The following is a 23,277-nucleotide window of genomic DNA, read 5'->3' as shown; positions in this document are numbered from 1 at the left end:
AGAACCATGCAGGAAGATTCAATTTCTCTCCCTGCTCACCCAAATCCTCTCCCCAGAAAGCTGTTGGCTTTTCAACCATCTTCACCCAGCCCACCATAACCATAATACAGCCCCCAAATAACTTGCTGCTTCCACTGTACATGCTTCAGACAATTCTCCCTTCTAAAGCCAGAGCGAGCCGTTCAGAAATATACTTAAGATCTTTTCACCTGCACCCTAGTTTTGCCATGGCTGTTTGAACAAATAACCTCCTGTCCTTCTGCTCACTGCACCCCAACCCCAGAGCAGCTCCCTTTGGATTACGCTGGCTACTTAGCTCCTTGCTTGCCTTCAAGGGTCACTGTTATCAGTTTTTTCTACCCACGTTCTCCTCAGAAAATCAATTTCCTTAGACAGTCTTGGCCCCTTTGCTTATCCTATTGCATCGTGGAGGTAAAATAAGTCTCCGGGTTGAGGTTAGTTACTACGATGACCACCTATCCTGGTCTTCCTAGGATGAAGCAGTGGCGAGAGAACTGACACGAAGTGTAGTGGTGGTGCACTTGCTAGCATGTGCAAAGTCCATGGTTTGTCCTCTAGCAGCACCAAACAAACAAATGCTCAAGAGGGGAAGGTGCTTCCTATACTTCAGAACACAAAGAAAAGGGGCTTCTCTTAATTTTATGTAATTTTAAAGGTCAGAGTAATGAATGGAAGACAAGTTTAAAATAATACAAGATGCCCAGATCTACAGAGAACAAGAGTTCTTTACAAAGTCTAAGTTCATGTCATACTTACCCCAGAAGATTGCTGATTTTGAGATAATGCCAAACGAGCATGACCTCGTCTAATTCTACGCTCTACCTCGGCAAGTAAACTCTGTAAGTATCGCAAAAAATCTCTCTCATAGCCAACTTTCATAAAACGAGAACTCTTCTCATACCTGATAAAATGAAAATAAATGAACTTTTAAACATTACAAGCCATATATTCTCTATCACCCCATCTCAAAGCCTGAAGAGTAAACCATCACAGGAAGTAAATTTTTAGATGTTATCCTATCAAAGGGAAAGGCACTATATACTGTACTGCAGTTTGGTTACTAATCAGTTGGTTGTTTACTTTGGTCGTACTATGTATGCATTGAACTCAGCCTGTCACATGTTGGCAAAGTGCTTTTTCACTGGGTTATACCACCCAGCCCTTTGTTTTGGGATGAAGCTCCCATTAAGTGCACAGACGGGCCTTGACTGAACGTGGATCTTACTGTCTTAGTTTCTCAAATAGGTGGTTTTTTTATAGGCCTGCATTACCAGGCCTAAGTAAAAACTCAAGCTTTAAACACAAGAGTTAAGCCATGGCTATACTACTACTTTGCATCTATATTCTGGAATCCAGGACTAATCATATCTATCAAACAGGAGACAGGACCAGTGAGACAGTTCACTCCATAAACATACCCACTGCTAAGCCTGACAACCTGAGTTTGATCTCACACAATACAAGAGAAGTAAAGCTTAGAAGCTGTCCTCTTAGCCCCACAAATGTACCATGGCAATGGTACACTCAAGCATATAGTAACACTAGCTAAATAAAAAAATGTAATTAATGAAATAAAATGTAATTGAGAGGCTGGAGAGTAATTGGAGGCTCAGCAGTTAAGAGTACTGACTGTTCTTCCAGAGGTCCTGAATTCAATTCCCAGCAACCACGTGGTGGCTCACAACCATCTGTAATGGGATCTGATGCCCTCTTCTGGTGTGTCTAAAGACAGCAACAGTGTACCTATATATAATAAATAAATAAATCTTTAAAAAATATAATTGAGAAAATAAAAAGTAGCTGGGCATGGCGGCATATTCTTTAATTATAGCACTAGAGACAGTTGGATATCTGTGAGTTGAGGCTAGCTGGCTTACATAGTGAGTTCCAGGCCAGCTAGGCTACATAAGAAGACACTTCAAATAATAATAAATTTTTAATAAGAAAATAAGCCAAACTTGGTGGCTCATGCCTTTAATCCCAGCACCAGCAAGTATCTCCGAGTTCAAAGCCAGCCTGGGTTAAACTGTGGTTCCAGGACAGCCAGAGCTACACAGTAAGACCTTATCTGGAAGGAAGGAAAGGAAGGGAGGGAGGGAGGGAGAGGAAGGAAGGGAGGGAGGGAGGGAGGGAGGGAGAGTGAGAGGGAGGAGGAACGGGAAGAAGGGGAAAGGGAAGGGGAAAGGGAAAGGAAAATATCCAAGATAGCCAAGAATACAGAGAAACCGTGTCTAGAAAAACCATAAACAGAAAAATGAAGGTGGTGCTGGAGGCTGAAAAAGTGGATCAATGGATAAAGTGCTTGCCATACAGGCACTGAGATGGAAGCTCATATAAGCTGTGCAGATACTTTAGTCACTTCTGGTGCTTGAGGGACTGAGAAGGAGACTCCTGGAGCAAGCTGGCTAAGTAGACTAACCAGAACTAGCAAACAGGAGCCTTCGCCTCAATAAATGAAGTGGAAAGTGACCGAGGAGAAGCCTACTTTGGGTCTCTGCATCCTCATCATGCTCAAAGAGCCTCACTCCACAGGAGCTGGAGGAAAGGCTCAGGGGATTAATTTGTTTCCTGTATATGCATGAGGATCTGAGTCTGGATCCATATAAAGCCAGGTAAAGCAGTACAGGTTTGTAAACTCAGTATTCTTATAGTGACATTGAGAGGCAAAGACAGGAAAATCCCCAGAAGCTTTTGGGCCTGCTAGCCTGAGAAATCAGTAGAGAACAAGAGACCCCATCTTAAACAAGATGGGAAGGCAAGAACAGACTATCAAAGTTGTCTTTTGACTCAAGGTTACAAAACAATTACAATATAAACTTTATAAAGGGCAAACAGGGGAGAAGTAAATATTAAAAAAGCATATAGTATGCATTCATATGGCAGCCAGTATTATTGAAGCTATTAAACCTTACATGGCCAAGCGCTAGTGAGTAAATTTATAAGCAATGCTGTTTTATATTAATTCCGATTATGTCTTCAATGCTTGTCTCTTTAAACAAGTAACTAGATGGGGGGAAATAACAAAAAGAAAATAATACAACTCACTGTTTTCTTAGATTTTCATCATGAATTTTTTCACACGGACCTAAAAGAGAGAAAAGATCATGCATACATTATGTGACATTAAAATCCCTTCTCGAATCATAAAGTTTTTTTGTTGTTTTTGTTTTGTTCTGAAATAGCGTCTTATTATAGTCCAGACTGGTCTAGAGCTTAGGATCCTTCCTCCTCAGCTACCTAAGTGATAGGGAATTTAGAAAGGCAGGTAGGCCACCACACTAAGCTTGTCTGTCTGTCTTCCTTTTAAAAAAGGTTGAAGTCCCTTGATTTGATCATTTTATTTGAGTAGACTGAAGACTCCAAAACTAATCCTACTGAATCATGATGAAAATGGATCTCTTTAGTCGCTAAAGTCAACAAAGGGGACAGGGAACAAAAGTGAAGATAAAGAGAAAACTGTTCCTTACTAGTACCAAACAAAACTTGAATGCTGATCGAAACCACCAGTGACATTAGCTTCAAATACTTGTACATAAAGTTAAGTAAAACAAACGTCCTATTCTCAACACTACATGCAATCATTTTTAAAAGGTTTAGCTATTTCTTCTGAAATTTAACTCCATTATTTTAGAATTTTATGCTGGTTTTTATTAATTATATGGAATAAAAATTTAGGCTGGGTATGGTAACATACCTTTAATCCCAGCACTCCAGAGTTTCAGTAACTTTTGAGTTTGTGGCTAGCCTAGTCTACATAGCAAGTTCCAGAACAGCTAGGACTACTACATGCATGGAAACCCTGTCTTAAGTTTAAAAAGAAGATAGTAAAGTTAGTAAGATTTCTAAACAATTCTAAACAAATTTCTCCTGTATTTCCCATCATTTCTTACCATCAACACCTCTTCCCTTACTCATTTTGTTAATCTAAGTTGAAGGTATTCTTCAAATGTCTGTCTGGTCAGTGTTCCCCGACCAGCAACTTATGTTTTAAAGACTGTTCTCCAAAAAAGGACATTTGATTTCCAAAACTGGAAGAATCCCATAAGGTTGTGAGCTACCATGTGGATGCTAGGATCTGAACCAAGTCTTCTGCAACGGTGCTCTAAAACACTGAACCATCTCTACAGCCTTGGCAACTAATTTTTAAAGAATAATTACAAATTCTGACAGAAAATTATAGAGTGGATAGGCAAAGATTTGTCAGCAAGAGCCTTTACCAAAACAAAAAAACAACTAATTTTTAAAGAGATTCTCAGGAGCTCAGGATGCAGACAAATCATTTCTCTGAAGTATTCACCTGCTGCCCTGTAACTGGAGAAAATATCTAGCTATACCTTTCCAGATGCTTATTAAGAGAACACTACTATTAAGAAATCATTTAAAACATTTTTAAAATCTTAATTTTTATTCAGAATTGCTCTGTGCTGTGCTTAAAAATTTCAAAATTCAGACTCTTCTAGCCATAATACAACCCCCTAAAGCAACTCAGTAATATAAGAGAACAACTCAGAATTTATGTTTATATTTTATGCTTCAGAGAGTCTCCCTAGTCAATTTCTCAAAAACAACAAAACAACAACAAAAACAACAACAAAAACCAAACCAAACATACCTTACCTTTCTGGAGCACTAGAGCAGAAAAGTTAGCAGCAAAAAATATGTAATACCTAAACTAGTGGTTCTTTATTGGGTGCTCCTATTAGATCCCAGAAGACACTCGTCAATGTATGATGACTGTTTTGGTTGCTATGGTAGTATATGTTACTGGAAGCACCAGCTAAAAAACAGGAAAGTTGCCAACACCCTCAAAAATACAGGGGAGAGGATGAATACTGCTTCAAGATGTTAATAGTGTCAAGGCTTAAAATTTCTAAACTCTAAAATCTCTAAATCTCATGATTTAGCCTGGACTTTTATGGTATCCTGGTGCCTCAAATCCTGGCTTAGCCAGGACTCTAAGATCCAACACTTATTTTCTCAGTCCCCTCTGAAGACTTTTTAATGCAGGTTTCTCCAACCTGTTAACAATTGTGCTGATACCTGATGTTACTGCCTATTCCACACATTTAGCATATTTTTCATTTAGTCAGGCAAGGCTGCTTAAACCTATGACCCTAGCATCCAAGAGACAGAGGGAGGAGGACTGCTGTCTCAAGGCTAGCTTGGGCCCTATAAGTACGTTTAGGGATACCCTGGGCTACATTAGAGAAAGTGAGTAATTTTCACTTTAATATTTTACAAGTGTAAATGTGAACAGTTAATTATGCCAGTGTGTCTAATAAGACTTGACATTTATTAACATATTCATAACTGAACCAAGAAATTACTTATGCATATGTTTTGAAGGGAAAAAACTTCAGGATTACAAAGAAAGTTTGAATTTTGTTTGTATACATGTCTTGCTATATAACCTAGGCTAGTCTTCAATTCAGGATTCTTTGCTTCCTGCTGAGATTATGGGCTCATGTCACTATGCCTGGTGAAGGAAGTTTAATTCAAGTGTGATAAACAGAAAAATAACTTACCAAGATCAGAACGGGTATTTGTGAACAATTCCGCAGGACAAAAACCACAGAGATAATATTTACAAACCTATTGAGAGAGGGGAAAAAAGGTACTTAACTTAGTTCTATAAATTCTATTCAAAGGGGTGCAAAATAATAATTCTTTAAAAGATTCATTTATGAAATGTAAATAAAGAGTATATCAAATAAAAAAAAGGAAAAGAAAAAAAAAAAGATTCATTTAATTTAGGTATGTGAGGACTATGTAGCTGTCTTCAGACACCCCAGAAGAGGGCATCAGACCCTTTACACATGGTTGTGCGCTCCTTTGTGGTTGCTGGGAATTGAACTCAGAACCCCTGGAAAAACAGTCTGTGCTCTTAACTACTGAGCCATCTCTCCAGCACCAAATGATATTCTTATGTGTTGATATATTCATCTTTTGATTAAGTACAACTTCATTTGCTAAACTGTGACCTTTATACTCTTAAATTTAAAAAAAAATTAACACAGCTTACAGAATTATCAGTAACTTTCTAGAAATATTAATTACATCTGATTCATTTCCCAGTGAACACCACCTTGTGAGCTAGGCATGGCATTTAGGAGGCAGAAGAATCGATTTAAAAAGGAATCAAAGGAAGGAGTAAAGGGAGGAGTAAAGGGAGGAGTCCCCACAACTGGGTTTCTCTTTGTAGCCCTGGCTGTCCTGGAACTTGTTCAGTAGACCAGACTGGCTTCAAATTAAGAAATCTGTCTGCCTCTGCTTCCTGAGTGCTGGGATTAAAAAGCATGCACCAACCTCCACATCTGGCAATTTTTATTATCTAAAAACAAACAACCTCTAATAGAGATTGGAGATAGTGCAGCACTTAAGAGATGGTACTGCTCTTGCAGAGGGCCTGCCCAGTTTCCAGAAACCAAGTTGGGAGCCTCACAACTACCTTACTCTTCTCTAGCATGTTTGCATATACACATATTGCTCCCATTCACACAATTAGAAATCAATCTTGCAAGGCAGTGGTGGCACAGCCTTTAGTCCTAGCACTTGGGAGGCAGAGGCAGGCAGATTTCTGAGTTCGAGGCCAGCCTGGTCCACACAGTGAGTTCCAGGACAGCCAGGGCTATAGAGAGAAACCCTGTCTCAAAAACAAACAAACAAACAAAACAATCTTAAGGAGGGAAGCAAGAGATGACTCAGAAGTTAAGAGCACTGAATGTTCTTCCAGAGGTCCTGAGTTCAATTCCCAGCAACCACATGGTGGCTCACAACCATCTGTAATCCAATGCCTTCTTCTTGTGTGTCTAAAGACAGCTATAGTGTGCTCATATAAAGTAAATAAATCTTTAATGTGCAATGATCTCATTCTATCTAACCTTTTCTTTTCCATCCTAACTTTTAATTTCCTCTTGAAGTACTTTAGTGCCCTATATAGCAAGTTTTCAACAATCCATGTTCAAACTTTTTAGTAGACTAAACTATTTACAGATTAGGACTTGGAACTCAAGGTCTAAATGAAAAATATCATGCATTTAAAGCAAATTAGCCTTATATTTTTGCTACAGATCCACAAAATGCATCAGACATCTCATATATGCCAATAGTTCACTGAGTGTCTCTGACAGGCACCTGTTATGAGGAAAACATCATGATGATAAAGTGAACTTAATTCTCCCCTGATTTTTTTCCACTGAGACAGTGTCTCACTAACCCAAATTGTCCTTGAACTCAAAACAATTCTGTCTTAGCCTTATAAGTGCTCATATCACAAATTGTGCAGTACCACACACCAAACCCATGGGTATCTTAAAACTCCTCCAGATTCCATATTTAATTTTGTAAAATGGTAACTCAAAGTACATTAATCAAACTATCACCTTTCACACAAAATTTCACTACTACTGTGACTATCTATGTAACTCTAACTCTGAAATAAAATATATTAAATTTAAACTACAGTGAGAAAGGTGGGCATGCAACTCACTCTAAGGTGTTTGCCCAACATGCAACAGGGCTCTGAGTTCTACAGCTAGCACAAAATAAACTGTGCAAATTTTTTGAGTAACTATTTTTTCTAGACAATAGTATTTGGTGCTAAGTATGAAACAGATTTTTCTTTATCAAAGCAGTATGGAGGCCGGACAGTAGTGGCACATGCCTTTAATCCCAGCACTTGGGAGGCAGAGGCAGGCGGATTTCTAAGTTCGAGGCCACCCTGGTCTATAGAGTGAATTCCAGGACAGCCACGGCTATACAGAGTAACTCTGTCTTGAAAAAACAAAAAAACAAAAAACAAAAAAAGAAAAACCCAAAACAAAACAAAAAAACCCAAGCAGTATGGCTTTACAGTTCTGCCCATATACACTGAAGCTGAAACCTGTGAAACCAATCTGGCCAGGTGGCACTGGTCATTAATCCCATGTACTCAGAGGACAGAGGCAAGAGAGAATCTCAAGTTCAAAGCCCGAGATTCTGTCTCAAAAATAAAAATAAAGGAAGACCAAGGCTATAGCTCAGTGCTTGAGTAAAAAGGTGCCCTGAGGTTCAATCTCCAGTAATGGGGAGGAAGGCACAATAGCGCAAACCACCTGAAGAATCATCTGAGTTCCAGGCCAGGTAAAGTTAAACATGCCTGTAATGTTAACTACCTGATGGCTAATGTATGAAGAGAATGACAAATTTGAGACCAGTGTGCATAACAGAGCAAGATCAAGTCTCCAAAAGGCAAAGGCCTGGTGTTAGAGTGGTATATGCCTTTAGTCCCAAAAACTTGGCAGGTGGGTCTCTGCAATTTGGCCTACATAGAGTTCCAGGCCAGCCAAGGCTAGAGTGAGATGCTGGCCCACGAAAAAAACAAAACAAGAACAAAATCACCACTAACCACTACCACCACCACCACCACCACCACCACCACCACCACCACCACCACCACCAAAACTGAAACAAATGCAGGCATGCGAACATACCAGAAACAAAAAAGTGGTCAGTGAGTCAAGAAACCTGGATTCTGGAATCCAGTAAAATAAAAAGGAAAACAGACTCCACAAAGTTGTCCTTTGGCCTCCACATGGCTCACCATGGCAACCCCACCTCCAATACACAATTACAATAATAAATTAGAGGGATGGGGACATGGCCACACTGAGCTGGACAATCTGAGACCATCCCCAGGACCACAAGGTAGAAGAAAACAGACTGAGTAATGTCATGTGCTACCCCAACCCTAAATACACATGTGTTTAAAATTTAAGGAGATTGAGATATCAAGCCTAAATAACAGATTTGAGTTTTGTAACATTAACATGAGATTACTCAATGTCTTTGTGTGTGCACAGGTGTGGTTTTGAGGGTGCTAATGCGAACCTCCTGTCTTGCTTTGTAGCATTCTCTTTAGAATACCAACGCTCGACTTTCTCTGCAACTTAAGTTCCCTGTCACCTTTTTTCTTTGAGACAAGATCTTACTCTTTACCCCAAGGCAGCTTGGAACTAATTATACAGTACTCGTTGGCTTTGAACTCTTTTTGTTTTGTTTTGAGACAGGGTTTCTCTGTATAGCCCCGGCTGTTCTGGAACTCACTCTGTAGACCAGGCTGGCCTCGAACTCAGAAATCTGTCTCTGCTTCCCAAGTGCTGGGATTAAAGGCGTGTGCCACCACTGCCCAGCAGCTTTGAACTCTTAAGTACCCTGTACCCTAAGTAGCAATTATGAGTATGAGCTATCATGCCCAGCTTCTAAGCCTAAACATTATTCTTATATATTGTCTATTTTAATGAAAACTAAATGCTTTAGATGTTAGATATTTAAGATTCATGCCACTTCTGAACTTCTTGGCTGGAGATAGTGCCACAGTTCTGTAACCACAGAACTAATAAAGCAAAGCAGAAGCTCTAAGCTCAAGAATCTCAATGATTTGCCTTGCAATGGCAGTAATAGCCAGTCAGGGTGATTACAACTTATGTCTGAATCAAGCACCTGGGAGACTAAGGCAAGGTGGCTGGGAATTTGAAAACAGGGCTACAGGGAAAAAGAAGCCTGTTCAAAAAGATTAATCCAGGGCTGGCAAGATGGCTCTGTGAGTAAATGTGCTTGCTACCAAGACTAAAAAGCCTTGGTTCCAACAATCCATATGGTGGGACGAGTGCCGACTTCCATCAGTTGTCCTCTGACCCACACCCACACTACCAATTTCTCTAATCAAAAAATATTTTTTGAAAAATAACAAACCAAGAATAAGCACTTTATACCATTTAGCAATACACCAAAACTATATTACTCTATCCTGCATGCTCTCCTTTTAGTCTTGTGCACTCTGCTCCCCACTATGCTAGAATAAAACCCAGAAACTGGAATGTGGCTGGCAAGTTCTAACCATTGGGCTATGTACTTCCAGCCTCTAAACTGCTTCTGATTCTCCCCCAGGAATTGGAGAGCTTAAAAACCAAACACATTAGAACACGAAAAACTGATAGTACATATTTAGGAGTTTCAAATGAACTTATTAATGCCAATAATACAAATAAATCCACACAATCTATTTTATTTATGTTTATTTATGCATGCATATGTGTGCAAATGCATGATAAAGTCAGAAGCGAATGTAGAGTGTTTTCTTCAACATGCTTAGCCATTTTTATTTGTGCATGTAAAGGCTGCTAACATCAGCTGTCTCTTGCAGCTGCTTTCCTCCTTAGTTTTTGGGTCAGTGTTCTTTGCTGAACTTAAGAGCTTGCTGATTGGCTAGTCTGGTTGGTCAGTAATCCTCGGGGATCCATCCACATGTCTCTGACTACCCAGAGAACTGGGGTAATAGTCACTGTGGTGCCTAGCCACATAATTGGTATCTTTCTTTAGGATATAATTGTGGCAACTACTCAAAATTTAAGATATTAGCCGCTGATATCAATCACTGAAAGTATCAATCACTGAAAAACATAAACACTGTTCCAGGACAGCCAGGGCTATACAGAGAAACCCTGTCTTGGAAAAAAACCAAATCCAACCCCCCCCCAAAAAAAACATAAACACTTATCACAAATTAAAATCTGTGCAAGTCCTCTCAAGGCCTACTAATTAATTCACTTGGCCTTCTCCTAGCCTATTCTTTTCTTTATTCAACAATTCTTGACTCCATGTCTACCATGGACCCAGCAATGCAATAACAAAAAGTAGGGATGGGAAGAAGTAACAACTCTCACAATGCAATTATGATCTAGCTTCCTAACCTTAGGAAGGTAGTTCCAACTGTTATGGAAACACAGGGTACTTACTAAGTGCACACAGTACCACTACCACTGAGTTATGCTCTCTTCAAGTTCCATTTTATAAGCAAATCATATAGGAAATAAATGCTCTCAACATTTACTTTTGATAATGTTGATACTATTGATATTAACTACTGTTAGCCAACGGTCAATCTGATATTTGAGAACGTGGCTGCTAATAAAGTCTGTACTATGGCCAGAAACCGCATGCCTATAATCCCAGCTCCTTGGCTTAGGTGGATTTTGAATTTGGGTAAGTATGAACAACAACATAGTGAGCTCCTATCTCAGCTCCCTCCCACAACAAAACAACTTACAACACAAAGAAACCCACTGAATGGCCAACCCTGATTCCTTTATATAAAAAGACTTCAACTGTTGTACAAGCATCAATTTAAAATCCAGAAACACCAGGAAAATGTACTGTAATTTTCTGTCTATCATTATTACTTTAACTCTAGCTACATTCAGCCTAGAACCACATGGGTCTCATCCAACAAGCCTAGAATTTGAGTTCTTTCCCACCTTGGCCTTTTGAGTACTTGGATCTGGAGGGTTGTGCCCACCAAGCCTAGTTAATTTTTTTTAGATACAAGAACTTATGTAAGGGAAAAAGAAAAAAAAAAGTGAAGAAACTTCTCAAAGACAGTTTTAAAAAGGGGAAGGGTCAGTTTTCAGGCTGTGGTTTTGCTCCAGCTCTATACCTTATACCTTGATCATACCTTCAGGTAATGAGTCTGGGTCTCTCGTTGCATTATATACTCCTTTGCTGGTCAGAGTTTCTTACTGTTTACACATTTTGAATGATAAAATTTCAACCAATCTTCCACAGCAGCCAGGCAGTGAACATCTCCACTGCTTAAAAGCCTTCAACTGTTCCCCAATGCAATGAAGTCCAAAGTTAACTCTTATTTATCTCATTCCCTACCCAAGAGCTTCAGTTGAAACAAATTTCCCAACTGTACTCATTTCTTCAGCCTGCCATTTATAGTAACATTTCCTCTCTTTAGCCCTTCCTCAGGCTAATTCTTACCAATCCATTAGGTTCCAGGATTTAAAGGCCACTTTATGCTCCAGGCTCTTTGCACCATTTGGTTTTTTTCATTGTAGTATTCTTACTGTATCACTGAAGTCACTTACCAATTCCTATTTGTCACTCACTACACAGAGTTCTCTAGGGCTGGGTGTTGCACACACACAATTCTGCTCTTTATGTTAAGTGAAATGCATTTCTGTAGAAAGGAACATAGGAATCCCACTATCCTAAGCAGCCATCTATCTCCCTTGGTGAAAATCAAATCTAAGGACAAAGCTGTGTGTGTGCACACACACGCACGCCAAAATATAGCCACACATACTTTTCCTAAGTCAGTTGCTGAGGTTTGAATGAAATGACCCCTTAGCTCATGTTTGTGAACACTTGTCTCCATGTGTTGGTGTTGTCTGAGGAGATAAGCTTATGAAACCTTAGAAGGTTGAGGCTTGTGGGAAGTATGTCTCTGAAGACAGGCTGTGAGGCTTTACAGCCTGGGTCCATCTCCTGTTCTTTATCGTCTTCTGGCTGACCAGTAAAGAAAAGGCCAACCTCATGCTCCTTCTACTATGGAAAACAAGACTGTATCCCTTCTGCAACTGTAAGCCAAACTAAATGCTTTCCTTAATTGCTTTTGTTATAGTATTTCATCACAAGACAGAAATCAAACCAACAGTACAGAAATGTAATATTTTCTTTCAGTATGTATTCATTATATTATGCCTATATATTTGCAGTCTGGTGATAGAGGACATCTTCAAGACTTATAAAATTGCCTCAAAATATGGTGAGTCCCTGAAACCACTCAGATACACTAATGGATATATCCCCTGCCCCAAGCAATAAAAGTTGACAGACCCTTTCAGACCAGAGCTGAGTTGCAATACTCTCTACCAGCCAAGCAGCCTGAACAAAGCAATGGCCAGCCCAGCCGCCTGAGTCACTTGGAAAGGACACTCTCCAATCTGCTAAGCTGCCTGCAGGCATTTCATATTTAGTAGCGGACTACACGTGTTTGGTTGTTTGTGTGTGTGTGTGTGGGGGGGGGCATGCCTATGCTATTGTACACATCTGGAGGTCAGAGAGCTACCTGTCTCTTTTCCAAATGGAATGGCTCAGTAGTTAAGAGTACTTTCTGCTCCCCTGAAAGACCCAAATTTGGTCCCCAGCGCTCATGTCAGGTAGCAGCCCCTAATTCCATCTCCATCCCATGAATTCAATGCCCTCCTCTGGCCTCCCAGAGCACCTTTACAAAGTGTAGCACACACACTCAATTGTTTTTGTAAGACATGTTTTGACATGGACAGTATCAATGACGTTCGTTACTGTATTTGCTAACATCTCAAAAATCATTTAGTTCCATTCTCTTCATAAATTATTAACCTTTAATGAACAAGGTATACTTCGATTAAGTATGTCAGAAAAGCAACTGCAGTCAGTAGGATGTGGAGTGTACTCCTATATGCAAGAGGATTTCAAGGACTGCCTGGAAAACTAAGACCCTGGTCCCAGCAAATAAAGTAACTGCACTTGACTCACTGCAGACAGTGTAAGTTACACCATCCATGAAGAAATTAACTTCTGGAAGCCGTTTTGAATGTAAACCTTAAATGTGAACTACAAAATTCCTTTTATACAAAAAAATATTAATTAGACTCCAAATTAGACTTTGTAATTCCCTACCACCTTCTGTAATATAGCTTCTAATGGCTTCTCTGGTAATTGTTGAAATCTTCCAAGTTGGATCCTAACTGATAGGTACCCCTGCAGCTACAGCCATTGCTATGGTTACTTAGAAGTAACAACAACCAAACCTGGGACAAACTGCCTAACACAAAAAATGTCAGTGACTGCAAACAAACACAAGGCACAAACAAGAGCCAAAGGAGCATGCCAATGAATCACTGGAAGAAATAACTGACGCTGGATGAAAACTCCTCAGTCAGACTGGGCAGTAAAGAGCCTATAAGGCACTAACACCAGTACACTATTCAAGACTCATCAAGAGTGGGCTTGTAGGCGGGCGGTGGTGGTGCACACCTGTAATCCCAGCACTCTGGGAGGCAGAGGCAGGCGGATTTCTGAGTTCAAGGTCAGCCTGGTCTACAGAGTGAGTTCCAGGAGAGCCAGAGCTATACAGAAAAACCCTGTCTTGAAAAAACCAAAAATAACAAAAAAAAAAAAAAAAAGTTTTATAAAGTAACACTCTCTTCAAAGTACAGTCAAAATTAATTTTAACAATGTACTCTACTAGTATTTGGAGGTGAAGGCAAGAGGATCAGGCATTCAAAGTTATCTCAAGCTATAAATCAACAAGCAAACACTCCTCCTATACAAACAAAACACCATAGGAGAGCTCTAGATAGCTCTTGCTACCAAACCCGATGATCAAATCCCTGGAACGCACAAGACAGAATCAACTTTCCTAAGTTGTCATCTGCCCGCCTTACCCCCCCCCCCAACAACAATAAATGTAAATAAATTTTTTTTAAAAACTTACTGTGCTAGAGGGGTACAAAAATATGAATTTAAAACAAATTATTCAGATCAGTCAAATAAAGCTATCTTACAAGTAGGCAGAAGAGATAGCTTAGTAATTGAGAGTACTTGCTGTCTGGGTCCCAGCACTTATATGGCAGCTCACAACCATCCATGCTCAATTCCAGTAGAGTTCTAGTCCCTCTTCTGGTGTCTACACAGTGAATAAACATATGCAGACACTCATATACCACATAAGAAAAATCATGTATGTGTATAAATACACAAATATATTTTAGAAAACCTATTACCCTACTATTAACACTAAGGGAAGGTTTCCTTTCACTTCCCTTCTGTGCCTCAGCAATTAAGAACACTGCCTGTGGGGCTGGAGAGATGGCTCAGCTGTTAAGAGCACTAACTGCTCTTCAGGAGGTTCTGAGTTCAATTCCCAGCAACCACACGGTGACTTCACAACCATCTGTAATGGGATCCAATACACTCTTCTAGTATGTCTGAAGACAGGGGCAGTGTACTTACATATAATAAATCGACTGCTCTCCCAAAGGTCATGAGTTCAAATCCCAGCAACCACATGGTGGCTCACAGCCACCAGTAATAAGTAAGATACGGTGCCCTCTCCTGGGGTATCTGAAGACAGCTACAGTGTACTTACATATAATAAATAAATAAATCTTTAAAAGACAAAAACAAAAAACACTGCCTGTTCTCCAGATGTCCAGGCTTCAATTCCCAGCATCTACACGACAAACCACAACTCTCTCTTATCCCAGTTCTAAGGAATCTGAGGCTCACACATTCATGCAAACAAAGCACATATACCAAAAACAAAACAAAGCAACGCAAGCTCTGGCTAGGCTGGACCTTGCTATATAAAACAGCAGACTGGCTTGGAACTCGAGTGCTTTAGACTAAATAAAGACCCCGCAGTGGTGGTGCACGCCTTTAATCCCAGCACTTGGGAGGCAGAGGCAGGTGGATTTCTGAGTTCCAGGCCAGCCTGGTCTACAGAGTGAGTTACAGGACAGCCAGGGCTATAGAGAGAAACCCTGTCTCGAAAAACAAAACAAAACAAAACAAAAAGAAAGGAAAAACCAAAGCCAAACAAATAAAAAACAAGACAAAACAAACAAAAAATGCTCAGATCTAAGAGTCAAGCACGGTGAGAAGAGAAAGTTCACTGTGACCGAGGCCAAAAAACCTGCAGAAGGCCAAGATGTAAAAGTCTGGACTATACTGCCTACACTGTGACAACCGAAGGGACAATGAACATCAGGAAATTCACACGTTCCAATGAATCACAAATATATAAATCTATGTAAGTAATAACACCATAAATTCTACTCTAAGAACATATTTGAAATCAGGTATGAACCACTTCATACAACTTTAGCCATACACTTTTTTTGGTTTGGTCTTTTTTTTTTTTTTTTTTTGGTTTGAGGCTTTTTTTTGGTTTTGTTTTTTTGTTTTGTTTTTGAGATGCAGTTTCTCTGTGTAGCCTAGCCTTAACTGGCCTGTGAATGTGAGGTAGACCAGGCTGGCCTGGAATTTACAGGTATGCTGCCTGCCTCAGCCTTCCAAGTGTAAGTATTGAAAGAATCCTGCCTGCTACTAGCACAGAACACCTTTTTAACATAAAGAATGTACCCCTACCTTAATTTTTTTCTACATTTCAAAGAGAAATTGTTACTTTACTCAAACTCTGTGTTTAAAAACAACGCATAATCTACTCTCCTAAAAAATTTATCTGTTAGCCAATCGTGGCACCAACTTTAATCCCAACAGTTGGGAAGCTGAGCGAGAAATTTTAAGTTCGAGAACCACCTGACCTACAAAGTAAGGCACTGCTTCAAAAAAAAAAAAAAAGGCCTTTGTTGAACCATTTTCTCACATTTTATTAGCAAGTGATTTAAAACTGCTGTTTGGCCGGGCGGTGATGGCGCACGCCTTTAATCCCAGCACTTAGGAGGCAGAGGCAGGCGGATTTCTGAGTTGGAGGCCAGCCTGGTCTACAGAGTGAGTTCCAGGACAGCCCAAACTACACAGAGAAACCCTGTCTCGAAAGGAAAAAAAAAAAAAAAAACAACCCTGCTGTTTGATTATAACTGCGAGGTAAAAAATCAAGTGTACCCATTCTCCCGTTCAGATCTTAAACAGAGTGCTCCATGTACAAAAGTAGATAAAAAGTACTTGAAATACAGTACAGTATATGCACGAAGCCAACTTCACAGAACGGTGCAGCCTCAACAGTGCTACAAAAATTAGGTTTAGTTTGGCCGATTACCAAGAGACCGCGAATGGGCTGTTCCGGCCTCATCCGTGACCCTGGAGTTATATTTAACCCTTCTAAGAGAGTAAAAGGGTCGAATGAGTTCATGTGAAAACAAAAACTTTGACAACCGCCTGCCTATCTGAGGGACTACTGCCGTCAAACTGCATTAGCGAGGCCTGTTTATGATAAACTGTACCAAGTTACCTCTTTCAAATGTCTACCTTCCCAAGGAAGTGTCGAAATGGAAGCACTCCTAAGTCATGGCGCTACTACGATTTTCTTCCCCACGAATACTGGTCAGAAGTCAGGCTAAATACGACGGCTGCACCCACATAACGGAAGACTGCCTTGCTTTTTCATACGGTAAAAACCCGGAGCTCTGCTGTAATAAAACGAGCTCCTCTTTGCTTTTCCCGCGTTTCCCGGCCTCACCAAGGTGCTTCTTCTGCCCCGCCAAGCGCAATCCCGGACTTCCTCCACAGAACAACAAATCACCCTATCCCCGGGGTTCGCGCGGAATCCTCCCTCCTGGGCCACTCTCCCGCCTCCCTCAGCCGTCAGGTGCTTCAGTCTGCGCGGCCAGGACCCCAAATCGCGCCGCGACCCACCCGGGCCAGCCTCGGCCCGCGCCCTCCCTTCCCTTCAGTTCCCCTCCCCCAGGCGCTTGGGCACAGGCCCAAGGCCCACGGGACTTACGCTCTCGTGGTCCCACCGCACGTTGCTGCGCTTCTCATCCGGGGCGAGGTTTCGGTCCCGGCCCATTAACTCATCCAACAATTGCGCGGCAGAAATCATGGTGCTTCCTCCGGGCGGCTGCTCACGCCAGCCCTAGCACCCACCGACGAAAAACACCAGCCCCTCGGCCGCCGAACCAACCCCTCGGCCCACTCTCAAGCCGAAAAGCCTCTTCCAAAGAGGAGCCGATAAGACAAAATGGCCGCCGCCCGGGCACCTTCCCAGCATGCCGTGCGCCCACGGAGACACGCCTAGGCCCGGGCGGCGATGGCGGCGCGGCTTCGCCGGCGAGGGGGCGGGACCTCCGGCCCAGGCCTGGGGCAAACCCGGGCCTGGCACTGACTCCGCCCCGCCGGGCCTTCCCCCGCGGAGCTGCAGACTCTGGCCGCAGCGGGTGTCGGCTTTTTTTACTTGGAGAAGCAGCAATCTAGCTCTGGCTCCTTTGACACTTCCCCGAAATGGAGAAAATGTCCCTTTGTCCACGTGGTGCCCAGGGTGCCATCTTCCAGTAAGGGAAACAAGGAGAGCGAGCTGCGTTCGTGCTCAGACTCCATTTTCCTGTCGCTGAAGTCACTGCCTCCTCTACTTGGCCTTATGTCTGTCTGCACCCTTCACCCCTCCCCCACCCAGTTCGATGCTGGGGATTGAACCGAGAACCTTAACGCTTAACGCTCTACCATTGAGCTAAATCCTCAACTCTTCTATCAGGTTTTGTCCGGATTTCCTTGACTTTTAGGGAGGAAAATCGAGGAATAGGCTATATGCGTGGAGGAATTAGGTTGTGATACCTCCCATCCAGGAATTTTATCTACCTTCGTTTTGTGTCCAGTGTGAGTGTTACAGTGTGTCCAGAGAAACAGGAGACCAGAAGTCACCCTCTAGAGTCCATTACTCAGAAACTATCCACCTTTGATTGGTTGGTTTTTATTTTGTTTTTCGGGACAAGGTTTCTCTGTAGCTTTAGCTGTCCTGGGAACTCACCAAGCTGGCCTCGAACTTACAGTGATTCCCCTGTCTTAGCTTTATGAGTGCTGGGGTTAAAGGTGTGCTGCACCACTGCTCTAAAATCTAAACTTTCAAAAAGTTAGGAAAACCTAGCTGGGCTTGGTGTTATAGTACACCTTGTTATCTGGGAATGCAGAGTCAGGTGGATTTTGGTGAATTCTAGAGGTCCACCTGCTTCTGCCTCTTGAGTGCTGGGATTAAAGATTAAAAGTCTCAACCCACCGGGCCGTGGTGGCGAACGGCCTGTACTCCCAGCACTCTGGGAGGCAGAGGCAGGTGGATTTCTGAGTTCGAGGCCAGCCTGGTCTACAGAGTGAGCTCCAGGACAGCCAGGGCTACACAGAGAAACCCTGTCTCAAAAACAAATCCAAAAAAAAAAAAAAAAAAAAAAAGTCTCAACCCTATATGATGGTGCACCTCTTTATCCCAGCACTTGGGAGGCAAAGGGCAAGTGGATATCTGAATTTGAGGCCAGCCTGTTCTACAAAGCAAGTTTCTGTATAAAGCCATAGCTGTTATACCGAGAAACCCTGTCTCAAAAAGAAAAAAGAATGTCTCACTGGGACCTGAGCTCTCTGTCAGCCTGAAAGCCCCAAGAATCCCTTTATTTCTCCTTCCCTAGCACTGAAATTATAAGCCACTGTTTTATATGTATGTGCTGAGGATTAAATTCTGGTCTTCAGGCTGAGTGGTGAACTCTGGAATTGCTTTAAAGGTATTAATTCAGCCGTGCAGACTTTTTAATCCCCAGCAATCCAGAGGCAAATTGATCAAGTCCAGCCTGGCTCAAGAATGCAGTTTGAGGCCAGCCAGGGCTACATAGTGAGATATTGTCTCAAAAACAAAATACAGATTCAGTTGGGAATAGTGAAACAGGGAAATCCCCTCACTTGGGAGGCTTGGCCAGAAGGATTATTGTTCTAGACCAGCATGGGTTGCCCTGAGAGTCCCTGTCTAAAACAATTTTTTTAAAAATAAAAAACGGGTTCCAGGACAGCCTCTACTGGTGTGTCTGAAAACAGCTACAGAGTACTTACATATAATAATAAATAAATCTTTAAAAATAAAACAAAAACCAGGGGCCAGTGAGGTAACTAAGCTGAAAGACATCTGGGGACAAGCTGGATGAACTGCCAAGAGTTCCATCCCCCGGCCTCAGAAAGGAGAGAACAAGTCATGAATGCTGTCCTCTGAGCTCCAAATGCTTATCCTCACACACAGACATTGGCACACGGAATAGAATGTAATAAAAAAAGAAAATTAAGAGCTGGAGAGATGCCTCAGCAGCTGTTGGCATTGGCTGCTCTTGCAGAGGACCCAGGTTCAATTCCCAGCACCCACATGGCAACTCACAGCTGCCTAACTCCATAGTCAGATGCCCTCAGACAGACAGACAGACAGACAGACAGACATGCAGGCAAACACCAATGCAAATAAATATATTTAAAAAGTTAAGGTTGCCAGGTGGTGGTGGCGCACACTTGTAATCCCAGCACTCTGGGAGGCAGAGGCAGGTGGATTTCTGAGTTCGAGGCCAGCCTGGTCTACAGAGTGAGTTCCAGGACAGCCAGGGCTACACAGAGAAACCCTGTCTCAAAAAAACAAAAACAAAACAAACAAACAAACAAACAAACAAAAAAAGCAAAAACGTTTTAAAACATGAAATTGATAACAATGAAGAAAACTGTTGGCATGCTAGAAGAGGAACTTTTTTGTTTTGGTTTTGGATTAAAGGCGTGCACCACCACTGCCCGGCTAGAAGAGGAACTTTTAAAAGTGTTCTTTGAGTCTTATGAATGGAAGCTAAACTAGAATGGGTTGGTTGAAAAATTAGAGGGAAGCAAATCCAAAAGGCTAAAACATAACACTTGGGAAGCTGAGGCAGGAGCATCGTCTTTGGCTACACAGTTAAAGGCCTGCCTTGGCAGAATGAGAAACCCCAAAGCCACCTTCCCTACCCCTCTGTAGCTTTCCAAGGTTACAAAGGATCGAAAGGTTGAACTTAGACCTTTCAGTCCTTTCTTAGCCATTCGGTGGCTCTCGAGCCTGGGTGTCACTCATCACTAGTCCCGCCCACTCCCTTGCTCTTCCTCCCACTGATTTCCGTTACTCATCCCCAAGCTCTTTTGAAACTTTCTCTCCTGCCCCTCATTAGAATTTTGAGAGTTCTTCAGCGTTCTGTCTGGCTGTCTTCTCTGGGTACTCACCAACTCCCTTGCGATTATCTCTTCTGCTTGCAAAACTTCAGCGAGCACTTTTTGCTGACGAGTGCCAGATGCCAACCTCCACCTCGGACCTCTTTTCTGAATTTAAGATTCGTGCCTACCCTCTTGACTGGGCCGCTCTACTTACATGAAAGTCCAAACCAGACAGAAACATAGTACAAAGCAAAACAGAAGCACTGCTTCTCGGGCGAGGAGTACAGCTGCACTACAGGTCAAACCCTCCGCACCGAGAAACATAAAAACAGACATATGATTGACAGTTTCCAGTCGAGAGATTAAAAAGTGCATTCAGGGCTAAGGAGCTAGATCAGTCAGTGAGGTGCTTGCCAAGAATGTTTGAAGACCTAAGTCTGGATCTTGTCTTAGTCCCCCCCCCCTTTTTTTTTTCTTTTTGAAACAGGGTTTCTCTGTATAGCCTTTGCTGTAGATCAGGCTGGCCTTGAACGCAGAGATCCACCTGCCTCTGCCTCCTGTGTGCCATGCGCCATCACCGTCCAGCTCTTAGTTATTTCATTTCTTTTTTCAGCTGAGGGGAAGGAGAGAAAGTTTCAAAAGAGCTTGGGGATGAGTAACGGAAATCAGTGGGTGGAAGAGCAAGGGAGTGGGCGGGGCTAGTGATGAGTGACACCCAGGCTCGAGAGCCACCGAATGGCTAAGAAAGGACTGAAGGGTCTAAGTTCAACCTTTTCGATCCTTTGTAACCTTGGAAAGCTACAGAGGGGTAGGGGAGGTGGCTTTGGGTTTTCTCAGCTTGTACTCTGTCATCAAGGGAAGCCAGGGCAGGAAGTGACGACACAGGGCGCTGGTGGCGGGCCAGGAGAGTGCTTGCTTCCTGGCTCACACTTTCTGGCTCTCACTCAGTTGCCTTTCTTTTTAGTTTCTTTCCCTTTTAAGTTTTATTTGTTTCGTTTTGTCTTCACGTGCACGTGTTTTGCCAGCATGTATGCATGCGCATATGTGCGTGCTTAAATCTGAAGAAGTCAAAAGAGGGCATCTGCTGCCCTGGAACTGGAGTTACAAATGGTTGTGAGCTACCATGTTGGTCCTGAGAATCAAATCCTGGGCCTTTTTACAAGGGCAGCAAGTGCTCTTAACTGTTGGCTTATCTCTCTAGCCTCGATATAATTCTTTTAAGGAAAGAAAATTTAGCAAACAAACAAAAAGAACATGAATTTTGGAGTGTACCTAATTTATATCATTGCAGCTGTTGTTGACTTTATTTGTTTGTTTTTTACAGTTCTGAGGAGGAAACCCGGTGCCTTGTTTGGATAAGTACTCTTCCATTAAGCTATGTCATAAGTCCGCTATTGCTGGGTGGTGGTGGCGCACGCCGTTAATCCCAACACTTGGCAGGCAGAGGCAGGCAGATTTCTGAGTTCGAGACCAGCCTGATCTACAGAGTGAGTTCCAGGACAGCCAGGACTACACAGAGAAACCCTGTTTCAAAAAACCAAACAAACAAACAAAACAAAACAAAAACCAAGTCTGCTATAATCTTTTTAAATTGCCCTTTTTTTTTAAAGACTGCTATTTCTTGTCCTTCAGACTGTGTTAAAAGACTGAGTTTCAATGCCCTTCCCATCAGCCTTGGATGGAGTACCATGTCGAAGCTGAGAATTAAATTTTAAACTAGGGAAACAAATACAAATATAAGCTCAAGCAGAGTTCCAATTTGCCACTGGGACCAATTTAAGTGTTTAGTCAGTTGATATTGGTCACTCCTGGTGTGCAGTGTGTATACTGTGTGAATTACTGTAAAGTAAGAAACAAACTTGTTTTTTCTTAAACGGTAACAAGACAAATGCATGCTGTGTGCCCTCGGCAGCCCCGAAAAATGGAGATAAAGACTCTCTATAGCTAAATGTATCCCTCCGTGTTTCATCTTTATTCAGGCCCTCTTCTCTGCCTCCCCAGGGCATTTTCCTTAATCTCACTCCATCTGCAAAATTCTCTCACTAGTGTCACACCAGGGATCTCTCCAAGGCACCTGGGCTCGGCAAAACAATATTTTCTGTTTCTCCCATTGGGTGGTAGAACAGTGCCAACCAAGGCTCTGAACCTCATTAACTAGATTAGGCAAGGAGTACTGCTGCACACGGCTGTTTATGAACACACCATAGCTCTACCCTCAGTGCCTAGGATCAGAGGATCAGGACCTGGATGACTAAGCAGCCCCCCCTGCCCCCCCCCCCCTCTTTCCTTCCATGACTTTCAGAATAATTACAATTTATAAGCTATAATGAGTTGCATTTTATGAACTAGAATCAATGTTAATTTTCATGAAAGCCAAGTTGGAAGAATTCCTGTCTAAAAACCATAAAGGGTAAAATAAAACAGTAACAACTGAAATAAATATTCTAGCTGAATAGTCCCAAGCACTGACAAAAATAAGACAGAACAGTGTCATCTATCTCTGCAAATAATGGGCATATTATAGTAGGATCGTTTTCAGTCTATTTCCCCGTCCTGCTGGGTAAAAATTGGCTCAGATAGAAAAAAGCTAACCAAACTTGGGGGAGTGGGGGTGGAAACCCACCAATTATTTTTAATGCCTGCTAAACAGCCTGCTCCCGAGGATAAGGCTTTTCTGGCTTCTAAACATGTCGGATCCCTCCGCCCCCCAACTATTCCTGTGTCTGTCCTCCTCCCTGGAAGCTGCCGGGTGGGAGGCCTAAAAATAGCCAATGAATCACAGCAGATAATCCAGTGCAGTGG

The 23,277-nt window shown here is 42.1% G+C and overlaps 1 protein-coding gene across 4 annotated transcripts in view; it reads right to left on the bottom strand.

Annotated features, from left to right (window-relative positions):
* Positions 1 to 17,557, bottom strand: part of Luc7l3 (LUC7 like 3 pre-mRNA splicing factor) — a 29,253-nt gene extending 11,696 nt beyond the window's left edge. For 2 of the 4 annotated variants that reach the window (XM_052194501.1, XM_052194503.1), the window contains exons 1-4: positions 17,294 to 17,556; positions 5,547 to 5,613; positions 3,067 to 3,106; positions 778 to 922 (exon numbers count right to left, since the gene is read on the bottom strand). In XM_052194501.1, the coding sequence (XP_052050461.1) occupies positions 778 to 922; positions 3,067 to 3,106; positions 5,547 to 5,613; positions 17,294 to 17,392 (351 nt within the window). In that variant the 5' untranslated portion in view covers positions 17,393 to 17,556. Of the gene's footprint in view, positions 1 to 777; positions 923 to 3,066; positions 3,107 to 5,546; positions 5,614 to 17,293 lie in introns of all 4 variants that reach the window. The other 2 variants (XM_052194500.1, XM_052194502.1) reach the window with 2 other exon arrangements.
* Positions 17,558 to 23,277: the final 5,720 nt, after the last annotated feature.

This window comes from Apodemus sylvaticus, chromosome 10 (genome assembly GCF_947179515.1).
Source record: "Apodemus sylvaticus chromosome 10, mApoSyl1.1, whole genome shotgun sequence".
Lineage (NCBI taxonomy): Eukaryota > Metazoa > Chordata > Mammalia > Rodentia > Muridae > Apodemus > Apodemus sylvaticus.
Note: the sequence above shows the minus strand (reverse complement) of the source record. Positions and strands in the feature narration are given on the sequence as shown.